This window comes from Salminus brasiliensis, chromosome 7, assembly GCF_030463535.1.
Source record: "Salminus brasiliensis chromosome 7, fSalBra1.hap2, whole genome shotgun sequence".
In the NCBI taxonomy this organism is placed as follows: Eukaryota; Metazoa; Chordata; class Actinopteri; order Characiformes; family Bryconidae; genus Salminus; species Salminus brasiliensis.
In genome coordinates, this window is record NC_132884.1 from 29,580,374 (window position 1) to 29,607,244 (window position 26,871).

General features: G+C 40.7%; 3 protein-coding genes across 3 annotated transcripts; 2 read left to right on the forward strand and 1 right to left on the reverse strand.

The window, feature by feature from the left end:
• The first annotated feature begins 329 nt into the window (after positions 1–329).
• eno1b (enolase 1b, (alpha)) lies at positions 330–8,487 on the forward strand. The gene is made up of 12 exons (XM_072684507.1): positions 330–436; positions 2,107–2,195; positions 2,307–2,402; positions 3,433–3,491; positions 3,790–3,859; positions 4,148–4,281; positions 5,239–5,461; positions 5,562–5,759; positions 6,242–6,443; positions 7,365–7,473; positions 7,611–7,669; positions 8,133–8,487. The coding sequence occupies exons 2-12, from the start codon at positions 2,111–2,113 to the stop codon at positions 8,197–8,199; spliced, it is 1,302 nt and encodes a 433-aa protein (XP_072540608.1). The 5' UTR covers positions 330–436; positions 2,107–2,110; the 3' UTR covers positions 8,200–8,487.
• Positions 8,488–9,106: 619 nt separating this feature from the next.
• On the forward strand, positions 9,107–20,120 carry rereb (arginine-glutamic acid dipeptide (RE) repeats b). Its single transcript, XM_072684508.1, has 17 exons — positions 9,107–9,536; positions 10,677–10,725; positions 10,944–11,068; positions 11,216–11,315; positions 11,710–11,808; positions 11,927–12,007; positions 12,087–12,240; positions 12,393–12,485; positions 13,406–13,602; positions 14,261–14,437; positions 14,545–14,655; positions 14,840–16,029; positions 16,130–16,358; positions 16,618–17,311; positions 17,665–17,805; positions 18,141–18,318; positions 18,572–20,120. The coding sequence occupies exons 1-17, from the start codon at positions 9,511–9,513 to the stop codon at positions 18,603–18,605; spliced, it is 3,678 nt and encodes a 1,225-aa protein (XP_072540609.1). The 5' UTR covers positions 9,107–9,510; the 3' UTR covers positions 18,606–20,120.
• Positions 20,121–20,262: 142 nt separating this feature from the next.
• On the reverse strand, positions 20,263–23,778 carry perm1b (PPARGC1 and ESRR induced regulator, muscle 1b). The gene is made up of 4 exons (XM_072683340.1): positions 23,142–23,778; positions 21,153–22,865; positions 20,897–21,013; positions 20,263–20,760 (listed from the first exon to the last, which is right to left on the reverse strand). Exons 1-4 carry the CDS (start codon positions 23,776–23,778, stop codon positions 20,675–20,677), a joined length of 2,553 nt encoding a protein of 850 aa, XP_072539441.1. The 3' UTR covers positions 20,263–20,674.
• Between the last annotated feature and the right edge of the window lie 3,093 nt (positions 23,779–26,871).

The window sequence follows — 26,871 nt, forward strand, 5'->3', positions numbered from 1 at the left end:
CTAAAAAAGTGCTCGGTTAGTGTATGCAAGAAACGACTCAATGTGGTGAGTGATGGTACAAAGACATTTGGCCCAATCAAATTCCACATTTCCTTGATTTTCTCAGTGAAAAGGATAGAAATATGTTTTGTTGGAACACAGCTATTTATTTTCTGAATTGATCATATTGGCATCATATGGAAACTCAGAAAAATCGTAATTTGACTAGCAAACATGTCTTAAAAGACATGGAGAAAGTATTTTTTGAATCGCTAATGCTAAGATAACGAAGACTCGGAGAGCACAACCCCCCAATGTAACAGCAGGTGGCGGTATGCTGTGTTTCGCAGCTGGGCTGAGTTCCCGAAGAAAATCCGCTTCTGTACGACACACCCCTCGGGATCAGAATCAGCTCTGGTGTCCTTCAGCGCTGGCTAGCAGCTTTCCCTTCGCTCAGGTAAGAAACGCTCTTCTCTTTGCTGCATTACTTATATTTTATATTATTAGACGGTCTGTTCGATTTATTATTTATGTGTTAATTTAATTTTTTGTACTTAGCTAGCTAGTAAGATCTAGTAAGAGTTAGTAAGAACCCTACTAGCTATCTACATCCCTGAAGTATGAACTGTAGTTACCTAATAAACGCTAATAAACATTTAGTCAAACGCGCTACATTAAAGGGCTGTTATGGCTTTTCATTGTCTTTAAACGGATCTCTCGGAACCTCCGAAAATAAGTCATTCCGGTCCATACGGATCAAATCCCTCCATTTCCACACTGTGGGTCGATTTTCTCTCCCGCTGCCCTTCATTTCTGATCGATTGTGTTAACAATACGCCAGAACCCCGTTTGCCTGCACCGAGGATTAAAAGCCACCATTTCTGGCCTGGAAGAAAAGCTTTAGTCAGAGCACGATGGGCCACAATCTGAAGAAAGAGACATTTATTAGACTCAGTCTGTGTCCAGTAGTTTGCTGAATGAGTTACATAGACGTCCTGCACAACACCTTGGAATAAGCATGACACAAAACCCTTCAAAATCCCTTTCACAGGCAGAAGGAGAGAGATGCAGGCAGGCTCTGTAAACCGATGAGTGACAGCGCCTAATCGAATTAGTGCTTAGGCCTGTTGGCAGCACATACCAAAACAGAGAACAGCCAGGTATCTGTTTGAAAATGACATATGCAGACAGAAAGGTCAGACAGTTTTGTCCTCTCTTCGTCTCTTAAAAATGTCCTTTTACCAAGGTTGTTTATGTTCCTGGTTATATTCAGATGATTTACCATATATTAGAATGTAAAAGATAAATATGTACGGTTGTACTGTAATTTACATAAAAAATGTAATGGCTTTTGAGGGTCTCTGTAGGGTTTTCAGTAACATCATTATGAACCAGCGGGCTGGGATCAATAATATTAACCAATAAAGTCATCTTTCACTTTCTCATAAAGTTCAGAACCCCTCCACAGTATGTGAGTAAATGCAGTACATAAGGATGTCTTGAAAGTAACACCAAAGGGTTCTTGCAAGTGTTGCTAATGTTAACTAGACAGAAAATACTGTATACTGTACACTATATTTACTGATTTTGTTTAAAATCACTGTTCTAAACAGTGTTCTGAAATCTAGGTGGAAACCTTCTTTGGACAGTAGATACAGTCACAACAAAAGACAGGCTAAACTCTTTTTATGGATCTTGTTGATTTTGGACGAAACAGCAATTGAGTAGCTGTCCCAATACTTTTGCATTGCTAGATATTGCTAAACATGTTGTTCTTAAAAACTGAAAGTAGTGTCACTGTCACAGTAAACTGACATTACAGTAGTCAGCTCTAGGTGACAGAATGATGTAAGAATAGTTCAAATAATTAATAGTTCAACCGAGTATAAGAAAGTAGCTTATGTCTGACAGGTTCAGAGAAATCAGCCAGTTCGAATAATTGTACAAGCTGAACTAAAGAGCCTTTTGAACCAGAAATATTGATTAGGGCTAACTGTTCTTTACAGAAGTCATATTTAATGTAGGTAGAACTCATTTTAAAATTAGGTTCAAATATTGAAATCTGGTTTTGTTAAACAATCTGTATTTAAATCTTGTTCTTTCTGCTTTCCTGTTATTCTTTTTCAGCAACATGTCTATCTTGAAGATTCATGCCCGTGAGATTTTTGACTCCAGAGGGAACCCTACTGTAGAAGTGGACCTTTACACTGATAAAGGTTATTTGCTTTTTGCACAATTTTAAGTATAGAATGATCTAAACAGTATTATTTATTTTTTGATATTCATTATCAGTCTCCTTTACTTGCTGTCTGTTATATTTTGTACAGGTCTGTTTCGAGCAGCAGTTCCTAGTGGAGCATCCACTGGCATCTATGAAGCTTTGGAGCTGAGGGACAATGATAAGTCACGCTATCTGGGCAAAGGTATGTAAGAGTCCATGGTCACATTTGCAGTAATAAATTACAATCCAAAATACTCTGTAATATCGATACAGGCATCTGTAACATAGGTATTGTCATATGTAATTGTTTTTAGTATGGGTGTTTTAAATAAGTATTATTCTGTAATGTTATGAATTGGGTGCCCTGCCTTTGAAACTGTATGGCATTATATCGACAGCTATTAAGAATGTATTATGTTCTCTGTGGCCTTTTAATCGCTGTATGAAAACAAGCAGTAAATGTCTTGAATCATTGATGAGTAAAACAAAGCTGTCACTCACAAAAGCCTTTTCACCTCGCATACCAAGTTGCTCTTTTGTAGATCTCACATTTCTCCACACAGCAATATATATGTGATATGTGAAGCTTGTGTTTATATACAGTGAGGATCCTTTAAGTAATGTTATTTATGGTAAAAACTGTTACTGTAAATAATTTAACTTTTTCAATATTTTTTACCTAACCCTTAGTGTTTTGTTCTTTTTGGGCCCAGCTTTGTAATACCAGGTAACTTTAATGAAAGTTGCAGCATGATGCAACTGAATGAAATGAAAATCTGTGTGTTCTGTAGTGGTGATTACATTTACAGGAAAAGTTCAAAGAATTCATTGCATGTCTAGTGATCCAAAATGCTGGTAGAGCATGTATAGTGATGGGATGATGGCTTGTTTTTTGGTACTTTAAGTGCAGTATTCATGTAATCACCATAGAAGGGGTATAATGGAATGAAGTGGGATATGTTGATTCCATTGAGGAAATTCACTGTCTGTTTCATATCTGTGTGATCACTAATGTATCTAAGTGCATGCAAGAAAAGGAGGCTGATGCTGGGATGTTCTTGCAATTGCAGTCATTGTCCAGTTCACATCTAGACCTTTCTCTGTACTCTTTCTCTGTGTATGAAAGTCTTGCTTTAGCTATGGGTAAATGTTTGTGGTGATTAATTCTACTCCTCTATTTCACAGTTCTCCACTATTTTCCCAGTAATGCACTGTTTATTTATTCACTGCAGGGGTCTCAAAAGCTGTTGAGCATGTCAATCAAACTATCGCACCAGCACTGATTGACCAGGTAAGAATTTTTTTAATTACTGGCCAAAAAGAGCACAACAATAATGTGCTCTTACATGGTATTGTAGCTATACTTCCATGCAAAAGTGTGGAAATACTTGCAGTTTTGATTTAATTAACAATAATGACAATAATGACATTTGTAGTTCTGCGCTAGAAGAACTTTTTTTTAGAATCTATAAATGTTTTATTTAGTTTTTTAAGAATTCTTGAATTTATATTATTGAACGTTTTGATTCCAAACATTTAAACAGTGATTCCACAGATCAATTTAACCTCTGTATTTTCTTCTCTTTTAGGGAATCCCTGTAGTTGAGCAAGAGAAGATTGATCAGTTCATGCTAGATTTGGACGGAACAGAAAACAAATGTAAGCTGTGAGCTGTGCATGTAATTACTCAACATACCCTTGGCCCACTTATGTGTGTAGCTCATCTAATTATTAGAAGCAGTGTGTCACTCATTTAAAAAAAACAGGGTGTCTGTGTGTTTAAACCAAACACTATAAACCATGTTAAACAAAATAACTGGCAACTGGCCGTTAGTGCTGTTTCAGCAGTGGAAAACTGATCTTATCAGAACATGCTGAATATGTCAATAATGTAGGTGTTAAATATGACTCTTATCCCTTCATGTGCCTCTCCCTTTCACATCTCAGCTAAATTTGGTGCTAATGCCATCCTGGGCGTGTCCCTGGCTGTGTGTAAGGCAGGAGCTGCAGAGAAAGGTGTCCCTCTGTATCGCCATATTGCTGACCTTGCAGGAAATCCAGAGGTCATCCTGCCAGTGCCGGTGAGAAGGAGATATGTCTGAAGCACTACCAACTTGAAATGAAAACATGTTAGCAATCAGTGTTTTCAATACATATGTGAAATGTAAAAGTATAAATATTTTGCCGTTCCTATGCAACAGGTTTTAGTTGTGATCATGAGACTGAATAGATGACAAAGGTTATTATAAATAGACATTTCCAATATATTATTTGTTATTCATATATTATTTGTTGGTATAAGTCCAGTACATCATATTTGATGAATGTGCATTCTATAGATTATTATACTGTATTGTTGTCTGGTTTATATTGCTCTCCTTTTTGTTTCAACTCCAGACTGTTCAGTCTGATTATGTTTTGAACAGAGCTGGGTTTCTGCTTGGCTACAGATATTTGCAGAATTATTCCCATAGGAATAAAGGGTGGGGGCAACATGTTGGCATTCCTTATTATGTCACAATACAAACACACAACAAATCACATGGGATACCCCACCAATCTCTTGACAACCAACTCACCTTAGCAACCATCTGGGATACCATAGCAACTAGCATCTAGCAACCACTAAACAACACCATAGTAACTGCTTAAAATACCATTGCAGTCACCTTGCAACAGTGTAGCACCCATTCAGTTAACACTTAAACACCAGACCAACTACCTGGGATACTAAAGCAACCACCTAGCAACACTATAAGAACCATCTGGAATACTTTGGCAACTAGCTAGCAACATCATAGAAACCATTTGCAATACCATAGCGACCATGTAGCAACAGCCAAGTAAGTGGGAACAATTTAGGCTGCACAGCCAATCTGTGTTTGCTTCAGAAAATGCACTTTTAAAATAGCACTTTACATTTTATTTATTTTTGTTGTCAAGTTATTCTATATTATTGAATGATTCATGTGAACTGAGAAACCTACACCTATGTTACAGTCCCCATACTAGAAATCTTGCCTTCTGTGTTCCTCAAGGCTTTTAATGTGATAAACGGAGGTTCCCACGCGGGTAATAAGCTGGCCATGCAGGAGTTCATGATCCTGCCCGTGGGAGCAAGTAGCTTTAAGGAAGCCATGCGCATTGGTGCTGAGGTCTACCACAACCTGAAGAATGTCATTAAGGAAAAGTACGGAAAGGATGCCACCAATGTAGGAGATGAGGGGGGATTTGCTCCAAACATCCTGGAGAATAAAGAAGGTAGTCAGACGGATCACAAAATGTGTTACCGTAGCAGAGTGTATTGTGCTTTTGAAGTAATGCTGATGAAAGCTAACTGTAATATCTCTGTCTGCCAAAGCCCTGGAGCTGCTGAAGAACGCCATCAGCAAAGCTGGATACACAGACGAGATTGTGATTGGCATGGATGTGGCCGCATCAGAGTTCTACCGTGATGGGCAATATGATTTGGACTTCAAGTCACCTGATGACCCCAGCCGTTATATAAGCTCTGATGAGCTTGCTGATCTTTATAAGAGCTTTGTTGATGAATACCCAGGTACTAGAGATTTAATGAGGCCTTAATGTAACACCCTGTCATTTCCAAATACTGCATCTGAATCTTTCTGCAGTGCAACAAAATTCTGTCCAAACTGGAAAAATATAGCTTTCATCAGTAAGGAAGATGAAGACAGTAAAAAATGCACAACGTAATTAGAAATTATCCAAAAAACATGTTCATCAATCACTGCCTTCAAAACCATTCCTAAAATGTTCAGTCTGGATAAACATCAGGCTAAATATGATCTGTTTTCTAGACTTTGTGATCACTGCCAACAAAAGCATCTCCATTATGCTCTCCAGCATGCCAGATAAAAAATTGCAAAGTCAAAAAAGCCTTTAAACATAGAGTGGAATAATAAAGCAGAAAGCTTTAGACTGCATTCCAGTTAATAGACTTTAGAATTTCAATTTATCAATTTATAACTGTCATTAAATTTGCTAACTTTTGTTCATTTTTTTTTTCTACTCTTGTCCAAGTGGTGTCCATTGAAGACCCCTTTGACCAGGATGACTGGCAGGCCTGGACTAATTTTACTGGCAGCACAGAGATCCAGGTAGTGGGAGATGATTTGACTGTGACAAATCCCAACCGCATTTCCAAAGCTGTGGATGAGAAGGCCTGCAACTGTCTGCTGCTCAAAGTGAACCAGATTGGCTCTGTCACTGAGTCTTTGAAGGCGTGAGTCTGGATCCCCTCTTCACATGTTTAGGTTTAGTAGCTGCAAACACAAATAGCCTGCATTAGGGGAATGTTTGTACCAAAATATCATTACTGGCCAAAAACATGATATGTGATGAATGGACCAATAGCACTGCACCAGAAACTACATTAAACTACATTAAACTACAGGTTTCTATCTATCTGTAAGCAAATTATATGATTTACTAATAAAATAGTTATTAGAGGCTAGATATTCTAATATGCAAATGAGTCTCATTAGCATTCTTGCATAATTGTGGCACCAGCATCCCATTCTGTGTCGTAAGTGTTAACTGTTACAGTTAAAAGGAGGTGTTAGTCCACACAAAGAAGCATGTCTTGCCTTTGTTTTTATATACATGTTTAAAAACTAAAATATGTATTTTAAGATATATTCAAAACATTGTAAAATATTGCAGTGCATGGAACAAAACGATATTAAGCAGGGAGACTGAATTACTTTGGACCATTTAGTATAAAACAGTCCCTGATTGTTACAGGTCATTATTTTTTAAGTTAGTAATTAAGCATTTTTGGCTGGACTTGGTAAGAACACACTGTGAACAACAGATTACATAAGATGCCATCTGGAACTGGGAATACTATGATCATAAAATGATCACAACCAGACTAACAACCAGTTTCTCAAACCCGGATTGGGTCTAAGTCTAGAAAGGATTTTTTGCTTTGCTATAGCTTTGTTTTTACTGTTGCAATTTGTTGCAAGTTTTATTGTTGGGGCCACCTAATAGAGTACCTATTACAGCAAGGTAGTATTGTAATACTCAATCTATTAGCTTTCAGGGTAAAGTTATAGGTAAAGTTTAATGAACAGATTAAGCATGTATTTGAAAATTGAAAACCTTGATATACACTATATTTGTATATAATTGTTTATAGCTGTAAAATGGCCCAGTCCAGCGGCTGGGGTGTGATGGTGAGCCATCGCTCAGGAGAGACAGAGGACACCTTCATCGCTGACCTGGTGGTGGGCCTGTGCACTGGACAGGTACAAAGTGGTTAAACCTTTAACCACAAATGGACTAGGACATGTCAGATAAAATGTTTTTCAAGATCATTTGGATTTAAATTTAAAGTTATTTTATAGTAACTTATCACAATTATTTTTTTGGGGTTTGTTTTCAGATCAAAACCGGGGCACCTTGCCGTTCTGAGCGTCTGGCCAAATACAACCAGATTCTCAGGTGTCTGTCCTGGTCATATTTCTACTAGAACTTGATGATGCATGTAGACATAACCAGTTGAACTATATCTTGTAATGTGTTTCCTTGATACATCAAGCATTTATATAATTATAACCATTTTGATTTTTACAAGCATTCTATGTAAATCTGAGCCCATTAGAGCTACTTAAATATTATGCTAAACAAAATGTGACCTCCTTACTTTCTGCTCTATGTAGAAGGCTTAACAAAGGATTCTGTCCTTGAAGTTAAAACTTCAATATACATCACATTACACTTGATTTTAAATTATATTAAAGTAAAAAATGTGACTATAACATGTTGGATTGTGAAATATATATAATATTAGGACACCATTAGACCATCTTAATCATTCCACTCTTCTGCTTAGTGAATGACACCAGACTGAGAGAATGATATGAAACTAATATATTTTATTTTGTTCCTGTTTTTCTGTGCACAGAATTGAAGAGGAACTGGGAGAGAAAGCTCGCTTTGCAGGAAAAAGCTTCAGAAACCCACTGAACTAAGACTGAGCTACTGAATACACTTTAAATCACTATTAGGGCAATATACAGTAACGTGTATGCTTGCAGACAGTAAACTGGAAAATGTGCTACTGTAGAAAGCTTTGTGCTATGTTTGAACTGAAACTACTGAAATAAGAAATATAAGCAGTATTTGATTGTGACCATGCGGTCAGTGACCTACTTATTGACAGATGATTGTATTTATGTAGAGATAATTACAAATATGTTAGAGAATCCTGTGGTTGTTGCAATGCATAGGAATAAATAAAAGTTTACTCCAAAAACTAAGAGCTTTGTTTCAGCATGTGAAAACTTTTACCGTTGGGTTGGTTTGACATCGGTAAGCATTGGGGACATTTTTATTTCTTTAGCATCACAGTTAGCATATTAGGTAAATGGTGCTTTAATTTAAATGTTTAATTCCATTGTTAAAAATAAATGTTTAGAGTTTTTTTTTTTTTTTTTTTTTAACATTTAATTAGAAATTCAATAGGTGTTAAAGAAACCAGTTAGCTTGTTGGCTGTGTGTTAAGTAGGTCAGGTTAAGATACTGTACACTAGGCCTGTTCTGACAACCTAGCTAATTGGTCATCTTGTCCACTGTTTTATATGTTAGTAAAACCAGGTCACTATTTTACCTCATCTTAAGAAAAGCACATTTAATAAGAGTAAACACAATTACAGTGACAGTTCTAGTCATTTCTGATGTAGTGTTGTATATCCAGCTCCTACATTAGTTATCCATGGCTGGGTTGTGAGATTATACATTACATAATGAAGTTGAATGCCTGTGGATGGACATTGGATTTAACACTTGGGGGAGGGGAGCAGTCCTATATCCAGTCACGATAGGATAAGTGAGCAGCCGTGGACATTTTGAAGTGTAAATAACTGCACTACGACCAGAGGATAGCGTTACCGTACTGACATAGCTCAGAGAGGCGCTGTGAACGTGCGGTTTGTAATTTAGCCCCTCGGTTTCACAGTTTACGCGCTACGCCCCCGTCGATAGTCTCCCCGGATCGTCTACGTTCCGGGCGGTCTCGGTTTTCTCGCTCGTTTGTGGACGGACAGACCGGACACGGAGATGATTGTATTAGCGACGGCGGCGGCGGCGGCGGCACATGCTCAGTTATGCTTATGGAAGGGGATCTCGGTAGGCTGTGCGTGAAGACTGAGGTCATCGGCTGAGCTCGGAAAAAATACTCCGCGTAGCCTCCATTTTGAGTAGTATGAAATAGGAGGAATAGCATAGTTTTGAGCCGCCGCAGAAGCAAACAAACTGTAAACACAACCGAAAGAGCCTCCGCCATGGACGACTTATTCAGTCCTCGAAGGTTTGTTGGGTTTATTTGCCTTTTCCCGAGCTTCCTCTTTTGAATCTGCACTTGCATTTTGTCCGCCAGACACCGCAAGTACTTTTGCATTCTGGTGCGAATATAGATGGTTATGAACTTGACAGCTTGCCTCGCTCGGCTACACGCCGAGGCGAAGGAGGCTAGCTAGCACTCTGACAAGAAGGAAAGGGGGGCAGCTGCTGGTTATCTACCATGGCGGATGGTCATTTCATGTTCGTGCTGGGGATTTTAGCGAACATTGTGCTTGCATGTTAGTTTTGTTGGTCTACTTGAACGCCTAATTATTCTCGGGGGAGGAAATCCTCTTCACCGGCTGTTCTCCGTGGCGTTAGCAATCGCCGATTAAAATAGCATTAGAGACTCGGACATTTCTGTCCAGATTTCGATTGTGAAGACCGGAGTGCTTGTGTGTCACTCTGTGCTCTCATCTGCAAAATTACCGATTTGTAAAGAGCTCCATGTTTAAGCCCCTGTTTATATAACCTTTGGAGGGAACGGGGCCGACGGCTGGAGATTGGCTACTGGAGATAAATGGGTGGGATTTGGGTTGATCCTGCAGACCGCTGATAGGCAAATGACATGTTGTGATTAACGCTAAAAAATGAGGCGATTTAAAAGGGTGGAAACGTCAACGCAGCGTCCGCCATGGCACTGCTCAAACTTTTTAAAGCTTATCTGCTCGCATTAAAGTGCCAGGAACTTGTTTGCGTGTGTGTGTGTTTTATATGTGTATGAGTATAAAGTGTTGTCTTTATTTCTCCAGCACACACACCAGTCCTGAAGCCACGGTTATCTGCAGCCAGATTAAGGGCACCCTTCCCTTCAGTGTGGCTTGCACCCTTTAGATTCTCTCTGAACCAACATACTGATGATTTTATTGAACTGTTAACTAATTTAAGCCTTGGAGATTTGTCTGTTGTTGGTGGTTTAATATTCACCCCCCTTCTCCTCTCTCCTTTACTGTATGTCATTTACATTGCTTTATAAGGTTGTCAGTATGCCACTGGCATTAGATTTGCTATTCTCTCTATATAGTCTTTATTTTCTGGACAGTAAAGCTTCATGCTGCATGTTTTCAAGACCTAAACTGTGTGACTAAATAGAACTTCTGTGTTTCAGGCAACTAAACAGCACACAAGGAGAAATTCGTGTGGGTCCAAGTCATCAGGTGAGGTGAAGAGTACTCATTGGGTTATCAGATGAGCAATAAACTCATCAAAACATAATAACACAATCGTAGATACATGGGTTGTAACTGTGCTTTACTCTGGCTAGTTGAATTTCCCATGTGCGTATATGTCTCTGCACACTCAATTATCCAGTGCTCTCCTTCAGTTGTGAGTGTGCGTAGGTATAATGTTGCATTGTGTTTGTTTGGATGTGCAGGCTAAACTCCCCGAGCTGCAGCCTCTTCCGGCCCCTGGTGCAGACTCAGTCACAGAGAAAGAGGAGCTGGTCTGGACACCAGGAGTCAATGACTGTGACCTCCTGATGTACCTGCGCGCTGCCAGGTGAGTAGGCTCGGTCCGGATGCTAAATCTACCCCCTTAAAATCAAGTAACTAGGTTCTAGGGAAGGATGATGGGCGTCAATTTGGCCAGTGTTTATATGGCAGCTTATCTTTAACTGTTTTGTTTATATGTTGTCTATATAATTAGGAGCATGGCAGCATTTGCAGGGATGTGTGATGGAGGCTCAACAGAGGACGGCTGTCTGGCTGCCTCACGTGATGATACTACTTTGAATGCTTTGAACACGGTTAGTTGTGTGAACATTTTGTCAACACAAACTTTTTAATCAGTCCTATATATATATATGTACATATATATAACCGCTATACAAAAATCTCCTCTTTTGCCATGTCATGTTGTCATTATTTGAATCTGCCAGTTGTCAAAATGTAATGAAAAATAGCCAACATAGAATAGGTTCAAATTGATATCGCATTGATATCGAATTGAACGCATGTAAATTTATAGAAGAAAGAGACTGTTTACATGTGCTATTCATTGTGTAATAACATTGTTATGGTATTTTATGCTGAAAAAATACTAAAATAAAGCTCACTGCGGCTGTTATGGTTAATTAGGTAACAGTAGGTTGTGACAGTACAATAGCTTTATAAGGAAGGTTTTTTTTTTATGCTCTTCAGCTCCATGAAAGCCATTATGATGCAGCCAAAGCTCTGCAGTGTCTTGTGAAGAAGCCAGTCCCTAAACTTATTGAGAAATGCTGGTCAGAGGATGAAGTGGTGAGAAATACTGTTTTAACATCATGGTTCCCAGTTTTAAATTCACTCTATTATATAATTGTTTGTATGGTAATATATATAACAGTTTGCTTTCTATTACTTTGTCCTACAATTCCAGAAACGATTCATCAAAGGCCTCAGACAGTATGGCAAAAACTTTTTTAGGATCCGCAAAGATCTGCTCCCCAGTAAGAAAACGGTAAGGACTTCATTTGTTCTTTCTTAAAAAGATTGCTTAAGTGGGTATTTTAACTTTTATAATCCACTTTGGCCTTCAGGGTGAGTTGATCACGTTTTACTACTACTGGAAGAAAACTCCTGAAGCTGTGGGGTCACGACCTCAGCGCCAACACCGCAGGCAGCCTGCTTCCCGCAAGGTCAAAACTCGCAACACTGCGACTGCTGCCAATACTACCTCTCGCACGTCCTCTAGTAAGTTCCTCACCTCAGCTCACACATGTTGTACTTTTTTGGTGTGACTAGTTAGCAGAGAGCAAACGGTATGATTATATAATGCCTGTTTTCTCTCTTTCTCTCTCTCTGTCTCTCCATCTCTCTCTCTTTCACTCACTTGCACTCTGTAGTGGAACTCAGTTCAGCCAGTGAAGACGATCTGGACAGTGAGGACAGTGAGCAAGGAGGCAAAGGTCAAGCCTGCAGCCACTGTCTGACCACCAGTAAGTATATCTCTCCCATGGTTCTATATTCACTAAAAGGCTGGTCACTCTTGGGCAAATTACAGTAAATGCAGTAAAAGTATTGGGACACCTACTTATTAATTGTTTCTTCCAAAATCAAGGGTATGAAAAAAGAGTTTATCCTGCTTATGATGAACTGGCTTTACTGTCCAGGGAAGATTTTCTACTAGATTAGGCAAGGAACGCTGTCAGACAGAGACTGAGGTTTTTCAGCTTGTGATTTCTACAGTGTAGAATGTCATTAAGGAATGTCTATGTAGGGGAACTGTGGAGGTCAATCTGAGATTTGGTAGTAACTCTTGTAAAGTACTGCTCGTATGCTGGTTTGGCCAAACCCACTTATGACTACCAAAAACCTGTAGAATTAAAGTTTAGCTCATGAGGATGGTGCATCATTTTTAAGGATTACTCCAGTATCACTGAGGTATGACACTTGCTCCCAGGTGTCCTTTCGTTAAACAAGGATAATAATGTTTACATGTAGTGTAGCACGCTTGCACATCATTATTTGTCTTTAACAATTAACACACACAATCCGACCTTGTGTTGTAGTTTGGACGTGTGTGAGAAAATAAAAATCCTAAGTGAAGGTCAACTGCACATTTTATCAGGATTTTTTTACAGTTGTTATTCCATTCTGCCATCCACCTCTATGTGGGTGACAGCTTAAGGTTTCGTTGTGCTTTTGTGAAGCATGAATATTTAAACAGCAGCTTCCACTGCTCTGAGCATTTTTTAAAGTGAAAAGGAGGCAGGAAGTGTTCAGTTATTGTCTGTGGATATTTGCTGAAGTTCTTAAAATGTTTTTTTTTAATGCCTGTTTTAGTGCTGTCACCCATCAGGTTTTTGTACTTTTGTCTTAGCTTTCTGCTTCTGATAGGCTGTAATGTCACCCCTAGACTCGAAGGACTGGCATCACGGAGTTCGCGACAACTTCCTGCTGTGCTCCAGCTGCCACTCCCACTTCAGCAAGCACAGACGCCTGCCGCCTGCGCCCAAACCAGCCGACCCACCCTACCTGTTCAAACCTGTCCGAGAGGAGGAGGAGGGGCCAGGCGGGCGTCACGGAATGAAGACGCGTCGTAGCAGAGCACCAGTGAGTTCAGTGTTCCACCATCTTCAAGCTTTTCAATCAGATGTTTTGCTTCTTGTAGTACATTAGCTGAATTATTATAATTTTGCTATACTATTGAAATATAATAACTAGATTACATTATTAATTAAGTACACATACACTCACAAAAGTAACCAGACACTGCTTTTAATGAGTAATAGAGAGTTCATCTACTTGCAGTGCACCCATTACTGATACACAGGCATTTAGTTGCGCATGCACAGCTTGTTTAATTGCCATATAACAGCATTGCCAACATAACAGGACGCTCACCATGCCCAATGACATCCAGTAGGGGTAAAAAGCCCAGCAGCACTGGGCAGCGGAGCTGACTTTTCTAGAGTGTTGGAGCTCCTGCCAATACCTCTGGGATAAGTTTAAGTGGCATTTTGATCTATAAATATCAATTCACCTCACTCATGGCTGATTGCCATCATAACTGAATGCAGTGTTCCAGAATCTAATGTAAGGCCTTTAAATTCCTTTAAAAACATAAATATTTTGAAAGTTCCATCAACATTTTTGAGAAAATGTCTTGATTTATCTCATTGAGTTAGAACACACTTTTCTCATTGCTGTTGCTTCTAACATGTAAAGACTACTACACATAGTGTTTAGATAACACTTGCTCTGTTTCTAGATGTCTTCTCTCAGAAGTGGGCGGAACAGGTTGACAGGAAGTCCTGACAGGGGTCTGTCTCCCTCCCATGATGATGTCCGAGCTAGTGGCCACACCCCCAGATCTAGCTCCTCTGCCATGGCAACCAGGGCATCCAGTGCTGACACCAAAACTGGCGTAGCTGGGAAGACCAACAAGGTAGTAATTCTTTTTTTCAACATAAATCATTGTGTGATTTCGTGATTGGGTTTTGAATTGCTGTATTTTTGGCCATTAACCTTCCTGACGGTTCCTGACGGTTTTAGAAGATTAAAGTGGAAACGTCCGTAGTAAAAGGAGTGAAGAGGCAGAGAGAGACTGGTGTCCCAGATACAGATGAACCAGAAAGAAAAAACATGAAAAGACCTAAGAATCAGGTGAGAGGGACAAAATGGTGCTGGCTTATTTATTCAGATTTACACAAACAGCTTCATAAGCTATCAGACAGCTTAGTGCTAATTATCTTATGTTTTGCTTTAGTTTATTTGTATGTATTACATTTGTTTTATATAAATAAATATTATATGTATTAATTTCTGAAAGTCTGCTTCTCTTCTTCAGGTGGGTCCAGACTCACAGTCAGAGGGAGAAGGTGAAGGCGAAAGCTCGGACAGCCGTAGTGCTAATGATGATGGCAGCAGCGACACTAAAGATATAGACCAGGACAATCGCAGCTCCTCTCCCAGCTTAGCCAGCCCTATGCAAGCCAATGAGAGTGATTCTGACTCCCCTGTCCCTCCACCTCAACCTGGCCCACAGACCCAAGTCCAGCAGCCTGCTGCAGCACCTGCCACCCCGGCCCCATCTCAGACACCATCCCCTATGCCATCTCAACCATCACCCTCAAGCGTACCTTCCCCTGGAGTGTCCACCATCACCACTGCCGCCACCAGCACCACCTCAAGAATTGTTGTACCTGTGGACCTTTCCCAAGATGATCCATCTGTAATAGCTCAGCGAAGGGTTCAGAGGGGCCAAGAGGGACCACCCACTCCCACCTCCCAGCCTCACTCTGGGCCTTCATCTTTTCCAGGCCCTGCCCAAGTCCCTGGACAAGGACAAGGACAATCCTTCCCTCCACCTTCTCAGTATCATCCCCACCCCAGCCAGCTCCAGAACCACCCACCAGGACACCATCCTACTCACAGCTTTCCCCCAAAGCCTGTTCACCTCCCAAGAGAAAGCCTCCATCCTCCTCAGCCTCTATCCTCCACATCTCAGATCAAACCCCCACCAACCACTCCAATCCCCTCTTCTCATAAGCATCCTCCTCCACACCTCCCTGCTTCTCCTCCATTTCTCCAAATCCACCCCAATCTGCCTCCTCCTCCAGCCCTAAAGCCCCTGGCCTCTCTACCTGCTCAACACCCCCCATGCTCTCAGCCCCCTCCACTCCATATCATGCCCCAGCCTCTTCCTCCTCAGCCTCCTGTGCTGACTCAGTCTCAAAGCCATCAGGTCAAAAGCCATCTTGCTGGACCACCTCCAACGGCTGCCTGCCCTCATCCTTCCCTCTCACAGATCCCCCGTCCTATACCCGAATCGACTGCTCCATTCCCTTTGCCCTCATCATCAGCTCCTGTCCCTGGTCCTGGCCCCCAGCCTTCCACTTCCTCTGCACCAAGCATTACCATTAAAGAGGAGCCAGTAGATGAGGAAGAAGATTGCGATAGCCCGCCACCTCCTCGCAGGAGCCCCTCTCCAGAACCGACAGTGGTCAATATACCCAGCCATGCAAGCCAGTCAGCAAGGTAGATGTGAATACAGTAAATCCAAAGTCTAGATTATATGGAAAGTAAGGGCTTTGCTCACTGATGAAGTTCACTGCTATGTGTTTTGTATCAATAACAGGTTCATCAAACATCTGAGCAGAGGCTACAACTCCTGCTCTAGGACAGACCTCTACTTCACACCACTTGCTTCCTCCAAACTGGCTAAGAAACGAGAGGAGGCTGCCGAAAAGCTCAGAAGGGAGGCAGAGCAGAACGCTCGTCAGGGTCGAGAAAGAGAGAGGGAGAGGGAAAGAGAAAGGGAGAGAGAAAGGGAGCGAGAGAGGGAGAGAGATTCAGACAGAGCTTCGGTAAGTTTTTTGAGGATTTTAAAGTGCTGATTTACTGCATAGTCACATATTTTGCAACAGCCTGTTTAATTAGGAATATAGAGAGGTTGGGAAACGATCAAGTAAAATTCCAATTTCAATGTACAATACTAGGACATAAATGTCATAAGTGAACCTCGGGGGACAAAATGCAAACAACTCCTGGAAAATAACCTGTTTTCCCATATTGCCTGTCCGTAACACGGACAGGCAATCTTAATCTTAATCTTTTTTCTCACAGAGAGCCTCCAGCTCCTCCCATGATGGTCGTTTGAGTGATCACCCGCTCACCGCCCATGCACAGCCAGGCCGCGCATCATTTGAGCCACCTCCCCCGACCACTGTGGCTGCAGTTCCCCCATACTTGGGCCCAGACACCCCAGCCCTGCGTACACTCAGCGAGTATGCCCGACCACATGTCATGTCGCCCAGCAACCGCAACCACCCCTTCTTCATGCCCCTGGGGCCAGGTGATCACCTTTTGGCCTATCACATGCAGAGCCTCTATGCAGCCGATCCTGCTCTCCGCGAGCGAGAGCTGCGGGAGCTCAGAGAGAGAGAGATCCGAGAGAGGATGAAGCCAGGCTTCGAGGTAAAACCACCAGAGCTGGAGAATGCACTCCATCCCGCAGCCAATCCAATGGAGCATTTTGGCCGCCACGGAGTCCTGGCACTTCCTCATGTGGCTGGGCCACACCCTTTTGCCCCATTCCACCCGGCCATGGAGCGAAGCATGGCAGCGCCACCACGGCCAGAGATAACTTACGCCGAGCGTCTGACAGCAGAGCGGCTTCATGCCGAGAGGATGGCTGCAACTGTTGTCGCTGGCGACCCGGTTGCTAGGCTGCAGATGCTGAATGTAACGCCGCATCATCACCAGCACTCGCACATTCACTCTCACCTCCATCTGCACCAGCAGGACCCACTAAACCAGGGTTAGAATCCCAGCTTTGTAGATTTATAAAACCATATCATAATAATAATTAGACCTTATAATTTAATAAATATTACTGACTTAATGAATTACATTTACATTCAATGTACTCACTGTATTGACAAGTTTGTGTGGGACCTTCTAACCTACCCACTAATATACATGTGGTAAATGAAAGTTTCTTTACTTTTGGCAGATTTTCTTCACGAATTTCAGTGATATGAGTGATAATTAATATCAGATTACACCAAGCTTTCTTTGTAACCAGTAAAGCAGGCAACATAAGTGTTAAGTGTGAAATGAAAGAACACTGGAGGAGCAGTAGTTAAATTACGTTTTTTTTTTTTTTTTTAGGTCCTGGGCCTCATCCACTGGTGGATCCGCTTGCTGCAGGTCCCCCTCTGGCACGATTCCCATATCCACCAGGTGCTATTCCCAACCCTCTGTTGAGTGAGCTGCCCCATGAACATGAAATGCTGCGGCACCCTCTCTTTGGTGAGTCGTATTGGACAACTGTAGGAGTTGTATAGACCCCTATCAAATCCACTAGGCTGCACTGTAGGCTGCTGTTGACTATTTAGAGACAGTACCTTACTTCTTACTTCAGTAATGATTTATATGGTCGTGGGAGAAGTGGTTGTTAACTTGCTGGGGAAGTAACTATGTGTAACTCCTCATAAAGCACTTTCCAATAGCTGCTAGTAGCAAGCAGTTCAAATATGTGATTTGTTTTAGCTTTAATATGACACAGTCATCAGGAAGTTTCTTTATGATTGTATAAAATAACTGCTTTTGCAATTTTTACTCACCACTTTGCATTGTGTGATTAGGTGCAGCATTCCCTAGAGATATGCCAGGACCCCTAGGGCCCATGTCAGCTGCACATCAGCTGCAGGCAATGCAGGCGCAGTCGGCGGAGCTGCAGAGACTGGCTCTGGAGCAGCAGTGGCTGCATGGTCACGCGCACCTGCACAGTGCTCCACTCCCTAGTCAAGAAGACTACTACAGGTGAGCTGCCAAGACTTCACCATGAAGTTTACACATGAGCTGTATTATAAACAGGGCTCATGTAGAAAGATGTTTATAAATACTTACTTACATTCTAATACATCATGCAACAGTAGTGCTTTAATTGTTTTTAATGTTTTAGCTCATTTTGGTTAATATTATACCCTTAAACCATACTTCTTTTTTTTTTCATTTGTTGTTCAATTGTTTTCATTGTTCTCTTACTCATGTTGTGGTGTTGCCTGTTCAACAGCCGTCTGAAGAAAGAGGGAGATAAGCAGTCTTGAAATGATTGACGAACACTGTGGACTACGGAGTGAATTCTGTATTCAGGGTATTAGCTCTGTTTTGTTTTGGTTTTCTTAAGATAACCCTGTACAGGATCAGTTTTCCCTCTTTTTCTGCACTTAAGAGTTTGCCCTACTTTGTTGTATTGTATGAAATAACTAGCCTTTTCCAAGCACATTGACTTTGTTTTCCTTGCATGAATATTACTTAGCAGTTTTTACTGTTAAAAAAGGCAATTTAATGTAACTTTGTTACAGTGCTAAAGCACTAGATTTATTTAGTATTTGCGAGGTGCTGTCCAATATCATGAATATTCACAATATAGCAAAAAAGTTTCAAAATTTATTGAAACTTTACTCTCTAAGATTGTAAATAGTATATGTATCAAATAATATATTACACATGTAAATTAAAATGTTGCAATGGTAGTTTTGGGCTAAAATAACCTGTGTGCAGAAAGTGCATGCTTTACATACTGTATCATACCCTTTCTTTAACTTCCTCTTTTCAGGTATATCTTAGAGGGGACACTCTAATCAGTATATAACACACAGTAGTAGTGATTCCTTAACTGGCCTATACATCACCTATATTCCACTGTGTTATCCCTTTTAACATTTGTTTATATAACATAGACAAAAGGAAGAGAGAGAGAGAGAGAGAGAGAGAGAGAGAGAGAATAGTTTTGGACTGTTTATTGCAATACAAGTGAAACTGTATTAATAGCAAATAACTAATTCATTGACACCATGTCATATATCCCTGGATATAGTATTATGTCTAAGTAACAATATAAAGCTAGCTGTGACAACAAAGTGGAGTGTCATTCTTATTTGTGTACTTAAGTGGACACGAGTTAGAATTACTAACCTGATTATCCAACAACTTCTGATGTGAAACCACTTTATAACTACCAAAAATTCAGTATTTTCTATCATACATCTATCAACACTGACTGAGTAACTCGTTATTTAATACATAGTCTGTATGTTTTAAAGAATTGAGCTTGTTTTAAAAGTAGACATGTTTAGACATATACTTTCATCAATAGTGTATTTATACATTGTTCATTTTCAAGATTAGAAATGTATTATTTATGCATTTGTGCCTTAACTGAAAGTGAATTGAGTGCTACTGACTGCTGATTACTGTCTTGAAACGTGTGAATCCTACTGACGAAGGGAGGTGCCTACCTGATGGAGCTTGCTATGTAGTGGTAAAAGGAAATGGGCTAGGCCCTGTATGTAACCCCAGTTGTTAGGTGCAGGATGTTTTCATCTTCCTGTATTATTTCACTCATTTTTCTCAAAGTTTAAATACTTTAATTTTGTCGCCATCAATTGCAATATAGGTCTGTTAGCATACAGATTTTAAAGCCAAGCCATAGTGACTTGAGACTGAATGAATATGAATGATTTGAATTTAGATATGGCTCAGAAGGTCAGGAAGATACATCGTTATTTTGTTTTTCTTTTATGAAATTGTTATAACTGAATAAAAAAGTCTTCTGGTAACTCTTCTGTATGACACAAACAGTCATCAGGTTGTTAGAAATACAGTTTACTAGACAAACAACTGTAATTATTTTATTAACAATGATGAAACATAGCTCCTATTTCTTTAAAAAAAAGTTTCACATTTAACCTGACCTACTGCATCACCTTCTGTTCTGTTTAGTACACAACTTACCTATGTTTAGCGCATCGACAGTGCAAAATATCACTGACACAAAACCTACCAGTGCCCTCTTCTGGTCCTTACCAACCTGATATCTAAAGCAATATCTGTCTTTGAACCACACAAATGTTAGTGTAATAGCCACAGTGAATGGTAAAAAGTAATGGACTTCTGCTATGCTTTGCATGCTGTCTTTTGAAAGACATTACGTGACCGAGTTGCAGAAATGGGTTGGAATTATGTTATTTGTGTGAAGGTGTATCGAAGGTGAATCAAACCAAATACAAAAATAATTGTTTTGTGCCATGAATTTGTGCAAAATTAGCCCTTAGTTATACATATTTTGGCCCCTTCTGAGAAATTCCTGGGAAAAAAGTTCTAGGAGTGGACATCATGGGTCATCTTCATGTACTTCCTTTTTCTCATGTTTCCGCAAGTATTGGATGGCAGATAACGCACTTACGTTCGCCAGCAGAGCTGAGAATGATTTAGGGGGAGAAATAAGACACAGTTAATTTTCTGTGATTAAGTGACCATAAATTCCTACTGATGTTGTACACTGAACTACGTAACAGTATGACCACATAATAGTGTTCATGATACTTTTACTTACCTGCTTTCCACATGTCTGCAGACTGTGTGTTATATGATTTAAGGACCCAGGAAGCAAAGGCAATGCACACTAGGCACATGTCTGCTTGCTTTATGGAAAAGAAGAGACCCTCTCTTTCTGGAAAATAAATATTACATTCTTGAACCTCATATTAATTCCACCTGCCGTAAATATACGGTATGTTCTGTGTATGGACATCCTAAAACAAATTTGACCAGTGGACACAGTGAATAGATTTATAAAGGTGTTTACTTACTTAAGATCGATGCAGTATGTTGAACATACGTCTGCTGCTCTACACACTGTACAAGGGCCTGGTCCTTCAAGTGAAAGAGATGTGGTACTGGCTGAGCTCTTGAGACATGAGACATAAGTTTTGCTTCTTTTGGGAAAATCCATGAGCTAACTTTCTGGCACCATGCACTCCCTTTCCCTATAAAGCTGATTCTTCTCAGAGAAAGTAGACTTCTCCAGTTTCTTCTCTGGCTTGTAAAAAAGAAAAGGTTTGGCGTTCCTGAGGGACTCGTAGACCTTTCTGGCTGATTGCTAAAGCGAGTCATGACCCGTATTGGGCAATTATTGTCTTCAAAATCTGACTCCATCAGTTCCTCCACCTCAGGGAATACCAGATCTCTTACCACTGAGCGTGAGGAGGAGAAGATGGGAATGGGAACTGTCTGATCTTGTATGGAAGGAAAGAAAAGATTCCCAACTACAAAATCTGTGAAGAAATCATCATAGGTCTCAGGCACTGACAACTTCTTTGAGGAATAAAATGAGACAACGGGGCTGCATCTGTCAGGGTTCATTTTCTGAAATCCTTCTCCATCAACAATCTCAGAGAAAAGCAATGGGCACTGGTCAGCTAGAATGTTGCCAACTGATAAAACTGGTGAAGGTGTTTTCCTGATGCATTCCAGTTCAAAAGGACCACCGATACAGTCCGGTTTGTGTATATGAAATACGCTCTGAGCCTCGGTAGCTGGATACAGGTAAAGTGGCGACCCATTCTGAGGACACAGCATTATGACATCTTCTGATTCACTTTCATTGTTCACTGTGGTTATCTCAAGTTCTGATGTGTAGGTGGACTCCAAAAAACTTTCGGTCTGCCTCAAATTTTGGGGCGCAGGGCTGGGGTTTGCACTTGTGTTTATTATTTGTAGGAACTCGTCATCAAAATCAGACAGAGTTGAGAATTCACAGCTTGAACGGTCTGGTTTAAAGTCATCCAAATGTGTGAAATAATCAGAGTCAGCACTTTCATCCACTATGCTACTGTCTTGTAGACTAGCATCTTTAGAATCCACGAGATCTCTGTCTTGTAGGTGGACATCGTTCTCTTCAGAATAAGTACTTCCACTGAGTGGAGACTTATTATCAGCCACTCTAAGATGCAAAATGTCATTTATTGTCAACTTTTCCATTTCATCCCAGAAGGACGAAAGGGCGTATATTGGACGAGATGGACCTACAGCTGCTTTTAGACTTTTGGTTGGTGGTTCCAGATTATGTGTCTCCTGAATGGAGGACATTTTCTCTTCTTCTTGAGATGCTTGCTGGTTATGTTGCTCATCTAACAGACAGATAGTTGAAGAGACCCCCAAAATGAATCTTGAACTGTTTTCTTTTGGGTCATTGTTAACGTCACTGGAATTGTTGGTCACTGGTTGATTTTGAGGGGTGATATCTTGGTTACTTTTGGGGTCGTTGGTCAGACCCATAACTGTGCTTTGGTCAGTAGCAAGTTGTGTCATGGGAACCTCTGGGATATTAGCTTGTAATTGTGAACTCTGCATGAGAATTAAGGAGGGCTGAGTGTTAAGAGAAGGAAAGGGATTGTTTTCTGGATTTTCTGTAGGAACGTCTGTAGTGCCTTTGCTTTGTATGCTAAAGGCGTATGTTTCAACTTTGGTTTTTGGCACAGTAGACTTTTCACAGCCTTCTTCTTCAGGCTCTTTTGCAGGTGCTAAAATGACATTTTGAATATTAATTGAGTCTGACACCACATCTTCATTAACATAATCTGGAAATGTATTGAAATGTAAATATTCTGAACTTCTGTAGATAGTTGGCTTCAATTCATTCGGTGCTTTTTGTCCCTCTTTTTTACTTTTTTCTCCCTCTTCTCTCTCATTATTTGAGCGAGGACACTGTCCTTCTGTAGCTCTGCTTCGCTGGCTCCGTTTCCTGGAGGTTTTTTTTTTTCTTTTTTTTTTTTGGCCCGAAGTGCCAGAGTATACACTTTGCTTGACTGGACTGTCATTCACTGTGACAAACCACCTTTCCTTCTCTTTTTTTGGAGTTGCCAAACTCTCCACCACTTTTGTGACAGTTTCTCCTTCTGCACTGTCAGCATACTCCATGTCCGGGGTACATGAGGAAGAAGTGACTGTGATTGGCTCATCCACGACTTGACTGAATTTATCCTCGCTGTGACTTTGATCATGCCTTTTGATGTTCTTTGTGTCTGAGGCACTGTTTTGCTGGCCGTCGTTAGGAGGCATGTCGTTAAGACTGCTGTCTGAGATCAAGCATGCACATGTGGCTGTACTATCATTCAAACTCATCGGTGCGGTTGTCTCTAAGTCTGATTTACAGCAAAAGCATTCAGAGTCCTCTGATGCTTTTCCTACTTCACGGTCATCTACTGCACTCAGTGCTTGTGATGCAGCACCACGTTCCTCTTCAGGTGTCCCAGTGTCGGTCTGACTAGGAAGAACCGGCTTTTGGGTGGAATTCTTCTCATCATCAGTATCACTGAGGCCTGAGTCATCCAGGCCTGCAAGCCTTGCCTGCTGAATTGAGCACTCCTCACTCTCCTCATAGAAACTGTCCCAGTCTCGTTCTGCTATTAGAACACTGTGGTCTAAGTCATCCATGACTGCTGAATTTACTCAGTGTGATCCAGCATCTGAAAAGTAAAAAGATTTTTTTTCTTAGGTTCAGCATGGGTTGTAAGGGAAACACTTGGGAAAGTAGCATTTGCACAGTATGCAGGAACATTTACACACCATATGTCCAAATGTTTGTGGAGTTGCACCCATTGCTAAGAATGTTTGTCAATAAAATATGTAACAATAGACTAAAAATAAAAATGAACCTATTGGCAGCATAGTGCCAGGCATGAGCTGGAGGAGTATAAAGCCATCCAACATTGAGCTGTGGAGCAGAGTGCTCTGTGGAATAATGGTGCTCCATATGTTTGGGATGAGCTGAGGTAGTGATCATCCAACATCCTGACCTCTCTAATGTTCTTGTTGTTAATGCAATCAAATTCTCACAGCAATGCTAGTAGAAATGTAGTACAAAACCTTCCCGGACAGTAGAGACAGGTACTCCAACAAAAGCAGAATACAGAAAACCCTTGATTTTAGAAGAAACAGTGAATGAGCAAGTGACCCAATCCGTTTGTCAATATAGTGTAGTTGTGAAGGTATCATACCTTAACTCAGCCACCGGTCAAACACCAAATGGCTATTAGATTAAATTGATGCATAATTTATATAATATAATATAACCTGGAAGAGCTTGTTAATTAGCTAATTAGTTAGATCAAGTGTGCTTGGAGTGGAGAAAACACTGCATTGGGAAGGGCAGGGGTACTCCAGCACTGATAATGACTGTTTAAAATAACAAAAAGCCCTAAGAGATTGTACCCTTTCAATGATGAGCTCACAGTAAATTGAATTTCATAACACTGTATAATAAAACCTAATGTTTACTACTGCAGTCACAGGGTTTGGTCTGTATTGGAGCAGGTCCTGGTTGGACTGTAAACTGACCCCAGAGCATGCTGTACCCAGGGGAAATATGCATAAGACTTTGGCAAGGGTCAGTATGGACCGAACAAACAACAAATTCTCAGAATACACCAGAAGCCACACTGCTGCTAGGAAACAGGTTATGCATCCAAGAGTCATGCATCCAATAGATCTCCTACTAGTTTTGTAATGTCACAGTACATGCAGGAAAGTTCTGTTTTTCAAATATTGAAATTAGATCTATAGAGCTATAAGAAGTCCTGGGCACAGTATTATTTCAGTCACGGTCTAATTACGTTACTTGGGTATTTTCAGCCTACATCTGAAGATCTATTTCCCTTACTGTGCCAGGACTAATAGATCCATATCCACTTCGGCTCTCTACCAGGAACCATGTAAACAACTCTTTTCTGAAGGCTCTTTTGTAAACAGTATTTACACTGCACTGACAGTTTTACAAGTTATACTGTACGGTCCACAGGTGGGGCTAGAGTTCAAGCTAAAAGATTTAAATAAAGAAAACCTACATAAACATTCCTTACAACACAGTTCTGGCCCATATTGGTATGGTAGGCCAGACTAATAAACTAATCTACTCAGAACAGGTGCAGTGTTTACAATATGAGTCAGTTTGACCTGAACAAAAATAAAAAAATGGGTGTTGTTGGCAGACAGGGTGCAGTAAATTAAGCATGATTGTGAAGATGATAACAGTGTTCCTCTGTTGCTTAACTTTGGGCGTAGATGTAGTGGTCATGCACTTAGTTAAACATCAGTCAAAGCATTTGCATCATTTGACTCATTTTGCCCTCTGCAGTTATGTTACAGTAGATGTTATTAAATCAAGAGGACTAGCACTGCTAGGACAGCACAACTACACTACATATGACAAGGCACATTAAGTCAAATCTGTTTTTAAAAAATCATCAAAATCCAGTAGAGCACTTATTCATCCGACTTTAGAAATTATTTGGTTATTGAAACTCAAAAAGGTTTCCTTCATGTTTGTCTTACCTTTAGCTGTGTTATACTTCCCAAATGCTTGAGCACTGGCACAGGGTTGGCATGGAAGTATCCCTACTGCCCTTGCATGTGGGAGTGGGGGGCCTCTGTCCTGTCCTGTTCTGTTATAAATAGAGACGTGTGTCTGGTCACATGAAGGCTTGCGTGTCTGCTGCCGTACTAAGAGAAGCATTCCATTACTCTGCCTTAAATAGCACTTGTCAGGAGAAACAGGACAGATCTATCATTGATCACCTCTGTACTATTAACCAAGTTTCAGCTTCTGTATTCTATACTCAATTCAGCTGTCTCGCTGTCAGTAACGCTTAGAGTTGCCAACTCCCCTCTGACAGCAAACTCCATCTGACGGTGTTGCATCAGAGAAAAGAACTACTACTTGCCTAATCTTTAAAAAATAGCCAAAGATTGTAATTTTCCTTCAAGGCCAGCCTTTGAGAATTGGAAACCCCAAATGTTCTGCTCTTGTGTTTTTATTTTTCAACTTTTCCACTGCAGAGGACCTTACTAAACACCTGAATTTATTGGACAATCATGCTGGCGTCATCCCCTCAGTGCTTACATAACACATTTAACACTGTATGTGTGTCACCGCCTTGGTGTTAGTTTTACCCCAGCTGCTGTCAAAGGCTTAACTTCATTGTTCACTGTGCTCTGAGCAGCAAAGGAGACAAATGTGGGCATCTGGGCTTGTCTTCCCAGCAAACAAGCCAATATTCCATCCTTGGCTTATATCTTTGTGATCTCAAATCTAGCACATTCCAAATAGTGTAAAAGTCCAGTCTTCCTGATAAGTACTTTAAGGTCTTTCCGGGATTGCTAGTTAATCATTAAGCATTTTCATGTCCTGGAAAGTTGGTTTTCCGTGTTGGAAACTGTGTAGTGTCATGCTGTTTTAAAACTATATTGCAGACACAAGCAAAAAAACAACAACCCTGGACTGGGGTGGTTCCGGGAAGGCTACTGCACATGAGGTTCCAAAGGTAATTTCCTGATTGCAGTAATGGTGATTACAGTCTGAGATGAAAGGAAATGTAACTGCATAGACACAAAGTACACTGATCAGCCATAACATTAATACCGGGTGAATTATTACAATGGCCCCTGTCAAAGGGTTGGAATATACATGTTTGACAGCAAGTGAAGAGTACGTTTTTAAAGTTAATGTGTTGGAAGCAGTACAAATAGGCA